Source organism: Panulirus ornatus, chromosome 55, assembly GCF_036320965.1.
Source record: "Panulirus ornatus isolate Po-2019 chromosome 55, ASM3632096v1, whole genome shotgun sequence".
NCBI classification, from domain to species: domain Eukaryota; kingdom Metazoa; phylum Arthropoda; class Malacostraca; order Decapoda; family Palinuridae; genus Panulirus; species Panulirus ornatus.
This window is the reverse complement of record NC_092278.1, coordinates 24,041,186-24,053,889: the sequence shown is the minus strand read 5'-3', so window position 1 is coordinate 24,053,889 and position 12,704 is coordinate 24,041,186. Positions and strand designations below refer to the sequence as shown.

Genomic DNA, 12,704 nt, shown 5'->3' with positions numbered 1-12,704 from the left:
CCCCAAATTTACACACCAACTTCTGCATTTTTCACTCGATTTTGCTACCAGCAAACAATAACTGACTCACCTACCTGGCACCCTAAACCCCCAACAGAGTGCATACTTACTTCTATCTCCAAGACTTGCATTCACTTCCCCACCACTCTATCCACAAACAAATTAAATGGCTGCCATTGTAACATAAAACGCCCCTACCACAGAACCAACTTCACCTGGAACCACTTACCCTCCTCTCTCTTTTTGAACGACGCCTTACTCTTTCAGTAATAACTCTTTACTGCTTGTACCAGATTTCATCCTTCACTATATATTTGTAAAACCTTCCTCAAAGCATCTCTATCAATCTATCATGCACTTTCTTGAGATCTCTAAATGCCCATACATACTAGTCCTGTTTTTTTTTAGATATTTCTCATGTGGAGTCTTCATGCAAATACCTTATCAACACAACCTTTACCACTCCTGATGTCACAGTGTTCCTCCCTAGTCAGAAACACAGTGCATGACATTACTCTTTTAATCACTACTCTCTCATACAATTTATCAGGTACACTGGACAAATTTATGTCTGAAGTTTGAATACTTGCTTTATTCCCATTTCCCTTTATACAATGGCACTATACAGACATTCTGCCAATCTTCAGGCACCTCACTATGAGCCATACATACATAAGAATAACAGAGTCCCTCCCTTTCTTCAGATATTCAATCAATCCACATTCCCATTTACTCCAGCTGCCTTGCTTCATCTCATCTTATGCAAGGCTTTCACCACCTCTTCTCTTTTCACCAGACCACTTTCCATGACTTTCACTTTGCATATTTCCCCAGTCTATACACCTTACATCTGCCACCCATCATTCAGCAGTCTCATAAAATGCTCACTACATCTCTTCACCTCATCACATGTTATCATTTTCCTATCAGCTCCCTTCACTGATGCTTTCATTTGCTATCCAACACTACAAACCACTAATCTTTCTCCAAAACATTTTCTCATTCTCCCTGAACACTTCTGATTCAGTCTCATCTCAATATGCTTGGCAGTAAGTTCTTTAAAATGAACTAAACCCTTCCCATTGATAACAAATCATATTTAACACCAAACCCCTAGTAGAAATAAAAAGCTTACCTTAGCTTCACGCTTTAACAATCTGTACTGTACTCATAGATCCGCTGTCCCTCTGTGAACAAGATATTGATAAATGACCCTACAAGCACTAAACAAACGCCCATCTGGCCCAGTTTTTTACATCATTCCCATTCCATCAATTAAACACCCATCTGAAACTTCAGTACAGTTAATCCTCATCTTTTCCACTCACTAGACAAATGTATACACACAACACAATACTTCCTGAGCTGTGGTTGTACACAGTGGATGTGGCTGATTTCCTCAGTACTCCAGAAGCCCCACTGAAGGGACCCTGGGGTAGCAATGCAAAGGTAAGATATATATAATACATTTGATCTCTACAATACATCCCTTAAAACATTATTCAGTACAAGAATTTTCTCAGTGAAATACCTCTGTTTTCCTGCTTAACACAGCTGTCTAAAAATATCAAGGGTTTTATCATCATGGATAACTGTTATTGTGCCCAATCTTGTATCCTAAGCTTTCTTACACAAAGGGGTGGGATCTTTCATTACTGAGGAGAAAATGTTTTTTTGTATGTCAACAAACTTCTCAAATTTTAAGGCAGGCAAAATTTTCAATGCTGATCATTATATCAGAAATGAAAACTTTTCTCAGATTCATAATTTTATTAAAAAATTTACAAAATATTCTATTCCATCCAAGGAAAACAAAAAATTACACAATTCCACGGACATACAATCAATATTTCACTTCAAATACAATCTTCATAAATGTGATAATCATATTTGTACTTACCACAACCTTTTTCTCTGGAAAAAATGTGGAAAAGTAAATGTTATAATTTACTGAAGAACTGCATAACATGACACACAATATCTAACCTAAAATAGTGTCGTAACATTATGCACATTCTTAATTCAATTTTCGTAAATCACGAATACCTAAATCATCCCCATTATTCTAAGACACACAAGTATAACTCTCAAATTCACATGACCAGCCTGGAGTGCAAACCCAAATCTGGTGGCCATGACCAGAGGGAAATGCAAGCATTCAAGTGCTAGGTAATATTTTCTATATTTTTTGTGTGCAAATAGGCAGAGAAGGGCGAGAGGTTCAAGGTGAAGATGGGTCTGCAGCAGGAGTGTGAGGTGTCACAATGGCTGTATAGGCTGTATAATCAGTTTATGGATGAGGTGGCGAAAGGTAAAAGCATGGGTCTCAGAGAAAAGAGCAGGTGTGCAGTCTGCTGGGGGTGGGGGCTGAGATGCAAGTAAACTGTTGTTTACTTATGATACAATACTAGTGGCAGATGTGAGTAAGAAGCTACAAAAGCTGGTTTTTAAGTCTGAGAGAGAAAGTGGAAAGTAAATGTGAATAAGAGCAAGGTTCAGCAGTGAAAAGAGACAGGTTATTGGAGTGTGAGTTTGAGTGAAGAAAAATTGGTGTGTTTTAGATACAAGGTATCTTTCTTTTCCCTCTGCCTCCGTCACATGTGGACTGCTGGCAATCCCTCCAGAAACATACAATCTCTCCTTATCATGTGTACACATAACACCTGACAGCATAACTCTTTCTTTGTAAATCTAGATTCTACTGCGTGAGTGCTATGTGCTAGCCCTATCTTTTGGCAATATGGGAGGAGCAATAGATAGAAGTAGTCGACCGGAACATTAGACAGGATCACTGGGTAGAAACATTTGGTAGAAGTAGTAGGGAGGAACATTAGGTGGAAACATTATGTAGTAGTAGTAGACTGGAACATTAGGTACAAGTAGCCAACAAGAACATTATGATGGAGTCTCTTAAAACACTGCATTAGAGCTGCCCTCTGTTGGTGGCCTTTTAAGGGTGAGGTACTAAAGGCTAGGAAATGGCACTGGAGTTCATCAGTTATGGAGACTCTTGCAGTGACCACTCCCTTAAGGAAGTTCTCAATGGGGATAGGCATCAGAGATATAGATAGTACAATAGGGAGTGGACATGGTAGCAAATGGAACCATGGGAGCTAAATCAGTCAGAGGGAGGGTAAGGGGTTAAGGTCTTGGGTGCACTGAAGAATGTGTGAAGGTCAGTGCCTTTAAGGGCAAAGAAGGATATGTTTGATGGTATAGTAGTCCTGTTGGTGCTGTATGGATGCAAGGCATGGGCCTCATACAAAAATGTAAAGGAGAATGTGCATATGTTGGAAATGAAATGTTTGAGGAGAATATGTGGCGTAAAGAGGGTTGACTGAATAAGAAATGCTAGAGTAATACAGAGGTGTGGTGGTAAGAGAAGCACATATGAGAGAGCTGAAGTGGGTGTACTGAAATGGTTTGGAAAGGGTGAGTGTGAAAAGGATGACTAAGAGGTTACACAAATCAGTAGTATGAACAACGAAAATGGAGATAGGAGGATAGAGTGAGAGCAGCTTTGAAGGCTCAGGGCCCATACATGCAGGAGGGTGAGAGGCTTGCATGAGACTGTGTGAACTGGTGCGATGTAGATTACAGGAGATGACATGCTGTCAACGGCTGAAGCAAGGCATACAAAGTGGTCTGAGAAAACCACAGAAAGATTTGTGGGGCCTGATTTTGAATGGGGAGCTCTGGCTTTGGTGCATTATACATGATAAGAGTGGATATGAATAAGAACATTTCTTCATCTGTGCCTGGCACTACCTTATTAGCACAGAAAATGGCAAACTTGAAAATACAAAAAAGTAGATATTCATCAATTCACGCTTTAGGTAAGAACCTCCGGAAAAAAGTTATTTAGAGAACATAAAAATACAAATAACTATATTACTGACTTATTATAGGTTGAATGTTTAGGTGAGACTTCAGTCTCCTTATTTCCTGATCATGAAGATAAACCCTAATATATGTATTTGGTATGAAACAACTGTATAGAACTGTTGAAAAAATATATGAAAAATACAATTTACCACATCACTCACCACTTTTAAGTTAAATGTTTTGAATGTTTAGATGATCATCTATTCATGAATTGGGTAAATACTCAATGAAGAAACCTGTGTATATAAAATATATGAAAAATACAATTTACTGTACCATTCACTGAATATAAACTGGATGCTCTGAAATGAAGATAAAAATGCATTCATGTGATAGAAGGCAATTCCGATTCATCACCTGAGTTTCCATTATTTTTCTAAATATGTACATAATCTTTTCTGACTGTAAGTACATATCATAAATGTTTTAAGATTTCTCTGTAATTTTTCCTTAGTGGTTTACAAAACTTCAGGGGCAATATCTGGTGTGTTATTGGCCTCCAGTCCCAAACCTTATGTTTATGCTGAAATCCACTGAACTGAAATTCATGGTACTGAGAATACTATTGGTCCCTATTGCATGAATATGGGTGACATCTGTGTTCATAGGTTCATATTTTGAATGTGCCAATCTTAAAGATGGGTAATCCACAATCCTTCCAAACACTTCACTGCTATACATCTTCACACATTCACCTTATTGTTTTATGTGCACAAAGCCAGATGATTTTAACTATGCTTTCAGGAAAGGCTTTCTCCCAGATGAAAAGAAATTGGCTAATACTATGCTTTTCACCAGGCTGGACCAGCCAAGTATAGGGCTGAATGCATCCGATCAAGTCTGGTTTCAGGGGCTGAAAATTCTGAACTGGAACCAATCAGTCAGCAGTGAGTAACAATAGCAACTTTGAAGAAGTGTTGATCTCTTTATCTGTCAATTCTGGGTGTCATTCTAGCATCACAGCCTTCCTTACAGTATGGAGGGATGGCTATACTAACTTGTAAGAGCTGGTCCTCAAGGCTCAAAAGAAAAAAAATGAATGTCATTGTAAGTATCTGCTGATATAATGCCAAATTTATATAGAGTCACTGTACTCTTGAATCATTCATGTTACTTTTCATTCTCAAGGCATGGTTTCATAAAGTCTTTATCTAATATACTTCATCTCGTAAGACACACAACTACTCATCGTATTCTGAATGTTAACGGTCCATAAGACTAGCCAATTTCTACAGAACTAAATTCTTCACTTCACTTGAGATTGTTTCAAAATTAATTGTCACTTTTACTACAAATGACAAACTATCAACTGTTGAAGGCACACCATTTTCTAATCATAGCTAAAAGTCCTAACCCATCATCCCACATCAGTATTATAAACAAATATGTGCTTCGTGAAGTACTAATGTGCAGACTTCCAACATTCATAGCTACAGCTATTTGCTATCCTTTGCTAATCTTAAGATCTTTTCATCAATCTACGTAAAATAAGTTGTCTTACATAAAACATTCACAGTATACTGTACTAGGTAGAATTCAACTCCAGCTTCAAATAAATACAATAAAGGATATCAAATGTACCAAATTAAAATACATTAGAAGGCATAGCGAGTTCTTATATCTTCTAATCTCTTGGACAGCTCATTTGGGGTCTTGTCTAAATCTTCAGAGATACTGCGTTGTTTAGCAGGGTCTACCATGTTGAACTGTTCACATAAGTCCCCATCAATGACATTCTGTAAGGGAAATACCACTTCAATTCAATGACAAATACAAGACATGTCAGACTGTGTACAGAAACATTCAGTCTTACCAAGGATAAAACAAATGTAGCAGATCAGTTAGCCTCCTACCAAATCATTTCTACCTTATGTAACCATAATCTGGAGACATAAGATTTGAGTCATACTTAGGCAATGACAAATGAACATAGCTGATCACACAGCATCATGCAACATTAACATAAACATTCTATTTGTCCAACCTGGCATTCAAAATTTTCCATTTCCTACTTATTTTTCCATAATAACTTTTCACACCTTGATGAAAATATTTACAAAAGTTATGGTCATGTATACCAAATAAGAGATGACAGGCTGGTCATGGTGTACATATTAATGCAATTAAAGGTAAAAGAAGGACAGATTAAAGAAGAGAAGGAGTGACACAAGTAGAAACCATGAGTGCTATAGAGATATTTCAGATGATGCTGCCAAAGGAATGAACCAGATCAAGTGAATGATGACAAGTCTCACTTAACATATCAAAATAAGTAAGCAAGTGGAACAGAAAGAAAAAGTCATGTGTAAAAGTTTATCAAGAAGCACAATTATTAAAAAGAAATGTCAATTTCATATCAACACAATGGACATGGGCTGAGGACATGTACTGCATATGCATCGAATCTACCCCTTGGAATTAGGAATAAGTTTAATAATAAAAAAACAAAAATCTTCTTCTCTTTAGTTTATCATTCTTTTCTGCTTTCCCTTGCGTACATTTATTTACTTTTCTAATATATGAAGCACAGAGACTCATTTAGAATTTTTCCTAAAATTGTGCTACATCTTTAGTCTAGAAACACCTTAAATGATATTCAGGATTTAGCATGTTGATCTAGGTATGAAACAAGTTCCAGAAAACAGAGGGCAAGAAGGTAAGCAGGGAAATACAGACTCCTTTGGAGTGAGAAGTTCTTAAAAAAGACTGTACTCCTAATAATACAGCCTCATCAAACACTTATGGTATAACCTCATGCAGACAGAGTCAGATAACACCATCAAAAGGATAATATGAATTATCAACACCAATGAAGATCATACACGAAGATTCAGGAATAATTTGATTGAAATGCTATTCAGTAGGTGTTAAAAACATAATAATGTCAGGTTAGCACTTGGTAAAGATATGTAGGTGATTATGATTAACAGAGTTGGGATACTGGTGACAAAAATATGAATAGTAAAGACCTGTTGTCATAGAATGCAGTGTTTGTGCATCATACACATCTTTGTTTAAATAAATCTATGAACAAGTAAATGTAATCCATTCCAAATGAAGGACTCAAAGCTCTCTTGGATCTCTAATTTATGTAGTGCCTTAAAAGAGTATAGGGTAGAATGACACTGCCCATGAGAAGTGGCTAAACAGCAAAATGAAGACATAAAGAAATTATGAGAAACAAAATAGTGAAGAGGTATAATAAAACATGAATGAAAATGGTGACTATATGGCTGAGGCGGATTTGAAAGTAAAGTCTAATGGGATAAATAGAAAAAAATAATACATCAGGTTGCCCCACTTAAGTGCAATATGTGGTGTAACAAATGACATAGGTCGACTGTTTTCAGTCACATGACTTACCTTGACAGGGAAGAAGTATGACCGGAAGGAGAGATGGTCTCGTCCACAAAGAGGCGGATGTTCAGAACGCATGTGCATCTCCAGATTCTGGAAAAGCTCATGATCCTCTCGAGATGTAAATGGCACCAGCACTCCTACTGTCCCACTCAAAGTGGTATACACTAAAGATTCACTGCCCCCAGGAATCAAAGTTGCTTTCTGGAGTGAAAAAACAATTAACAAATTTCAAAAGGTCAATTCTTTTGTATGCTGACTTGGCACAAGGTTTGCTTGAAAATGAAAATGACAGTTTACAAATTTCATAAGACTGCTAAATTTTCTGAACAGCATTCATATCATAGCTAATATATGAGAGAAAGTTAATGTTATTAAAACTTTACAAGTTCAAAATATATGTGGGAGTGCATCAGCCTTGTAAACTGACATTATGGTTCCTTAATGTTTCTAAAGATGGGACATTGAAATAAAAGTGAAATGGAGTGAATGCCAGGTGCAGCTGAACAACAGTAATGCAAAATGAATGTTACTGAATTTAGTATACGGATATGGACATGATGCAAATGAAATACCTAATGGCACTACATGATGTGAGGCAGGCTGACCATGTAAGGAATGACAGAGTAAGAGAGAGATTTGGTAAAAACAGCAGTCTGACCAAGAAAGCAGACCTAAGTGGACTAAGATCGTGTGGCGGTTTGGATACATAAAGAGGACAAGCAAAGAAAGGCTCTCAAAGAAGATCTACATGACAGAAATGGAGGAAGGAAGGGGAGGAGGACACCAAGAAGATGGAAGTATGGAGTAAAAGAGGCTATGATGGTTTCAAAACCTAAACATGAAAGAGGGTGAGAGGTATGTACAGGACTGAATGACCGGGGATGATGTGGTATACAGAGGCAACATGCTGTCAGTGGGATGAACAGGGGATAGGAAATGGGTATTTCTTATCTGTTTCCTAGCGCTACCTTGCTGACGTGGGAAACAGCAATCAAGTATTCTTTTTTTTCAACTTATTCATAATGTATATTAGCAACTAGCTTGGCCAATCCTAAGTACACACTTTTCATTGACTTTATATGATTATGTGCTGGAAAATTTTATTATTGATTTTACATTATTTTTTTTCTTTTTAAATAATAATAATAATATAAAATCAATAATAAAATCTTCCAGTACATAATCATATAAAGTTAATGAAAAGTGTGTACTTATGATTGGCCAAGCTAGTTGCTAATATACGTTATGAAAAAGTTGAAAAAAAAAAAAACTAGGAAAGGCTGAAAATGTCAACTGTGCTGAATCAAAAGGGGTTAACTGATGAACATATGAGGAACTCTTGTCACTCAAATCACATTAGATACTCTAGCCTGAACCTTTCATGAAAAATCATCACCTGACTCATTCCTCCATATCTACTGTTAAATAGTTATATGAAGGAAGGAACATATCACTGGCACATTTTTTTTAATTTTTTGATTTTTTTTTTTTTTAAATTTTCCAAAACAAGGAACAGAGAACGGGGCCAGATGAGGATATTCCCTCAGAGGCCCAGTCCTCTGTTCTTAAAGCTACCTCGCTAACGCGGGAAATGGCGAATAGTATAAAAAAAAAAAAAAAAAAAATCTTTTAACAGCATCTGGCTAAATGGACATACATGATTAAGGTTAGCAAATAAGCTAGGAAGGAGCAAAAGCTATGACTACAGGAAAAAATAAACACAATGCTTACCTCAAGTGTATTAACTGTCTCTCCAACATGGAAGTTGGCTATCACTTCTGCCTTCTGTGAAGCACCATTAAGGAGTCCGCGATCCCACAATGCTTTGTTACCAGTTGGATCTTCATCAACATCATCATTAATGTCACTGCCTAACCGTACCTATACAGAGGATAAGTATAAAAGTGTCAGTCGTTTCTCCAACAATCTCTTGAAATTCTGTTTCACTTCTTACAGTAAAACAACTCCTTGATTATTTGAGTTTCTGTCACAATTGCACACTGTATTCATGAAATTTCAATGTACACCACAAAGAATGGTTTGGCTCTACCGACATGATCTTGGCAGAGCTGAGGTCTTTTCTTTTACCCTCCTTAACTATCTGGAACAGACAATCAAACACACCAACACGATTTCCCTACCTCCATAACTACTCTTCCAACAAACTTAACCTCCTCTTTACCTCTGAACCATATCATAACTAATGGATTATTCTTCCCTCCTCAGGGGCTTCTGACCAACAACAATTTAAACAAGTACACAAAAAGCAATTTAACCCAAACTTCATCCCAAAATTTCACTCATAAAGCAAAGAAGCATGCTCAGACAAAACTACTCACCACCTGCAGGGACCAATGAGCAGAATTCATAATCTACAAATCACCATCAGTAACCTAATAATTAGAAAACAAACAGACTGACTGACTCACCTCTCTTCACACACAGACTATGAACCACAATACCAATGGCAACAAACTCTGGAAAATAGTAAAGAAAGTCCACACATTGCAAACCACTCCAACCCCCACATATGCAGATGCCATACGTAAGTTTAAGATGTATGATAACAGAGAATGTTCAGGAGAAAAAGAACACACAAACATACTCATAAAAGATTATCAAAAAATTAGCCACAAACCAACCACATCCTAAGCAGAACATTCTAAAAACTACATAAACTCTCAAACAATCTGCTCACCTATCCATCACACCTAATGATATTCAAAATGCAATTAAGACCTTACCCCAAAAATCTAGGAGTCATCATATCAAGACTTATACAAAAGGCTTCAAGATTCATCATATGAGCACTAAATTCCAAGGGCTCTGTTTAAATCCTTCATCAATATTTCAACATTTGTATGGCTGTTAAGTAAAATCTTGGTAATTCAAGATGCTTTCTTTAAAGACTAACACCTCCTGGAAGTAATATCAAAGAAGAAACAAAAACACACACATATATCACTACCCATTACTTCAGCGAGACAGCGCCAGGAAAACAGACAAAAAAGGCAACAGTCATTTACACTCAGTCTCCATTTGTCATGCGTAATGCATCGAAACCATACACATATACATTTCTTATTTTTTTCATACATAATCGACGTTTCCCATGTTTGTGCCAGGAACAGACAAAGAGAGGCCACATCTGCTCACATCCATTCTGTATACATATATAAATACATTTATTTTTCATACATATTTGCCATTTCCCACATTAGTGAGGTAGCATCAAGAACAGAGGACTGAGCCTTAGAGGGGAAAATCCTCACTTGGCCCCCTTCTCTGTTCCTTCTTTTGAAATAGTAAAAACTGGAGGGGAGAATTTCCAAGCCCCCGCTCCCAACCCTTTTATATATATGTAGGGGATAGGGGAGAAAGAATACTTCCCACGCATTCCCTGTGTGTCACAGAAGGCGACTAAAAGGGGAGGGAGTGGGGGACTGAAAATCCTTCCCTCCTGTTTTGAAATTTCCAAAAGAAAGAACAGAGAAGGGAGCCAAGTGAGGATGTTCCCTCTAAGGCTCAGTCCTCTGTTCTCAATGCTACCTCACTGATGCGAGAAATGGCGAATATGTATGAAAGAAAGAATAAATATGAAAGTGAAATCGCAATTCCATGGGAGTCCAGATAATTTTGTCTAACGAAGTATTTTTCAATACATGCTGCACTACATGTTTCATGGAGACAATCCACCTCATCAGGTACAAACAATTCATTAAGTTTTTAAATCCCAACACCGACACAAAGACCCTATCCTGTCAGTGCCATGCCAAGGAATATAGTGTAGAGTGAACTGGAACCATGTGGTAAACAGGGGTCGACATGCTATTAATGGACTGAATCAGTGCATCAGCAACCAGAATAAACAATGGAGAGGTCTGTGGGGCTTGGTTGAGGAAAGAAAGCTGTGATTTGTAAGTAATACACTGGAAAGCCAGAGGATGGATGTGAGCAGATGCAGCCTTTCCTCATATGTTCCTGGTACTACCTCGGTAACACAGGAAATGGCAATCAAGTATGAAAATATACACATGTATGGGAAAGGGGAGAAAATACACTGCCCATGCATCCCTTGTGTGTAGTAGAAGGTGACTATGAAGTGCCAGAGTGGGAGCTGGAAATCTTCCTCAAAGTCTCTGTCATCTGTTCTGGATGATACCTCACTCATGTAGGAAAAGCAATATAGTATGAAAGAAAGAAAAGATAAATAAATAAAATGAAAACCCACTACAGATTATAAAAAGTTATTTTCTCTAAACTAAGCTAAATCTCCATTCACAAGAGGATGAGACCTCAATAATGGAAGCTGACAAAGGTATGCTTTGCACTGGTTTGGGAAAGACTACATACTGCACAGCACTCACCACAGCAATGTTACCGAATTTGTCTGCTATTGCAGCTGTATCATAGTCCAGGAGGCAAGAAGTGGTGACCCAGCGCTGGTTGGTATCATCAACAAATATTATTAACTGGTTCTCTTGTCGTTTGTACCGAAGAACAAACAAACTCTCTTGAACATCACTTACAAAGACTCGCTGTCCTCTTGCTTTGATGTCCACAATCAGGTTTGCAACATGCTGAAGTGACCATGATAATGCATCAAGTAATGCTGTGTAAAATGATCTCATACTGTGCAGACATTTATCAGGGAAATGATGCATGAGGTATACGGGAAATACATTTCAAGATATATCTAACACAACACCAAATAATTATGTCGTGGTAGGGTTCCAGTACAACTGTGATTATGTTATAAATGCAAAAACTCCCAACCAAGAGCAGAGAGTATGTTGCATAAAGATAATACCTAATATTTCAACACTAACTCACATTTCCTTGTCTTCTTCTTTGGTCATCTCGACTTATTTGTTAGCATTTCCACTAATCAGTTTTCAATGCTCACTTTCCTCCAAGCAACTGTTTTCAAACTAAATAATCAAATACACTTTTATAAAGCAAAGTGGCTTATGTATGCCACTTAAAGATCTTGGTGCATTTTTAGAGATTCCTCTATCAGTATATATTTCCAATAAATATACTCTCTCATCTTGGCCTTCCACCTTATTGTCAGATTTCCAATAAAACAACTATCACTACTCTCATTCACATACACTTTTAACATGACTTTTCTCTCAAAGTAGTTAACAGATGGTAGACAGCCACCGACCACAGAGGTACATTACCAATAATACCTGCCTGAGTGTTGGGAGTGTTTGTGATGGCTGTGTAGTGAGTTAATACTTCAGTGGTTGTTTAGTTGCACTCCTCTGACTCAGGTAGCTGTCTTTTCTTTCTGTCTTATCCACATGTGGACTGCTGGCATTCTGTCCATGAATATACAATCTCTCCTTGTCACACTTAACACTTAGCTGACACAACTCATTTCTTGGAACTCACCTTTAACTGAGCTAACCCTGCCTTTTGGCAAAGTGGTAGGAGCAATATATAGAAGCAGT

The 12,704-nt window shown here is 37.4% G+C and overlaps 1 protein-coding gene across 3 annotated transcripts in view; it reads right to left on the bottom strand.

The window, feature by feature from the left end:
- Positions 1-1,750: 1,750 nt before the first annotated feature.
- Positions 1,751-12,704, bottom strand: part of Sf3b3 (splicing factor 3b subunit 3) — a 66,513-nt gene continuing 55,559 nt past the window's right edge. For 2 of the 3 annotated variants that reach the window (XM_071693174.1, XM_071693173.1), the window contains exons 22-25: positions 11,613-11,825; positions 8,977-9,126; positions 7,249-7,446; positions 4,329-5,621 (exon numbers count right to left, since the gene is read on the bottom strand). In XM_071693174.1, the coding sequence (XP_071549275.1) occupies positions 5,481-5,621; positions 7,249-7,446; positions 8,977-9,126; positions 11,613-11,825 (702 nt within the window). In that variant the 3' untranslated portion in view covers positions 4,329-5,480. Of the gene's footprint in view, positions 5,622-7,248; positions 7,447-8,976; positions 9,127-11,612; positions 11,826-12,704 lie in introns of all 3 variants that reach the window. The other variant, XM_071693172.1, reaches the window with a different exon arrangement.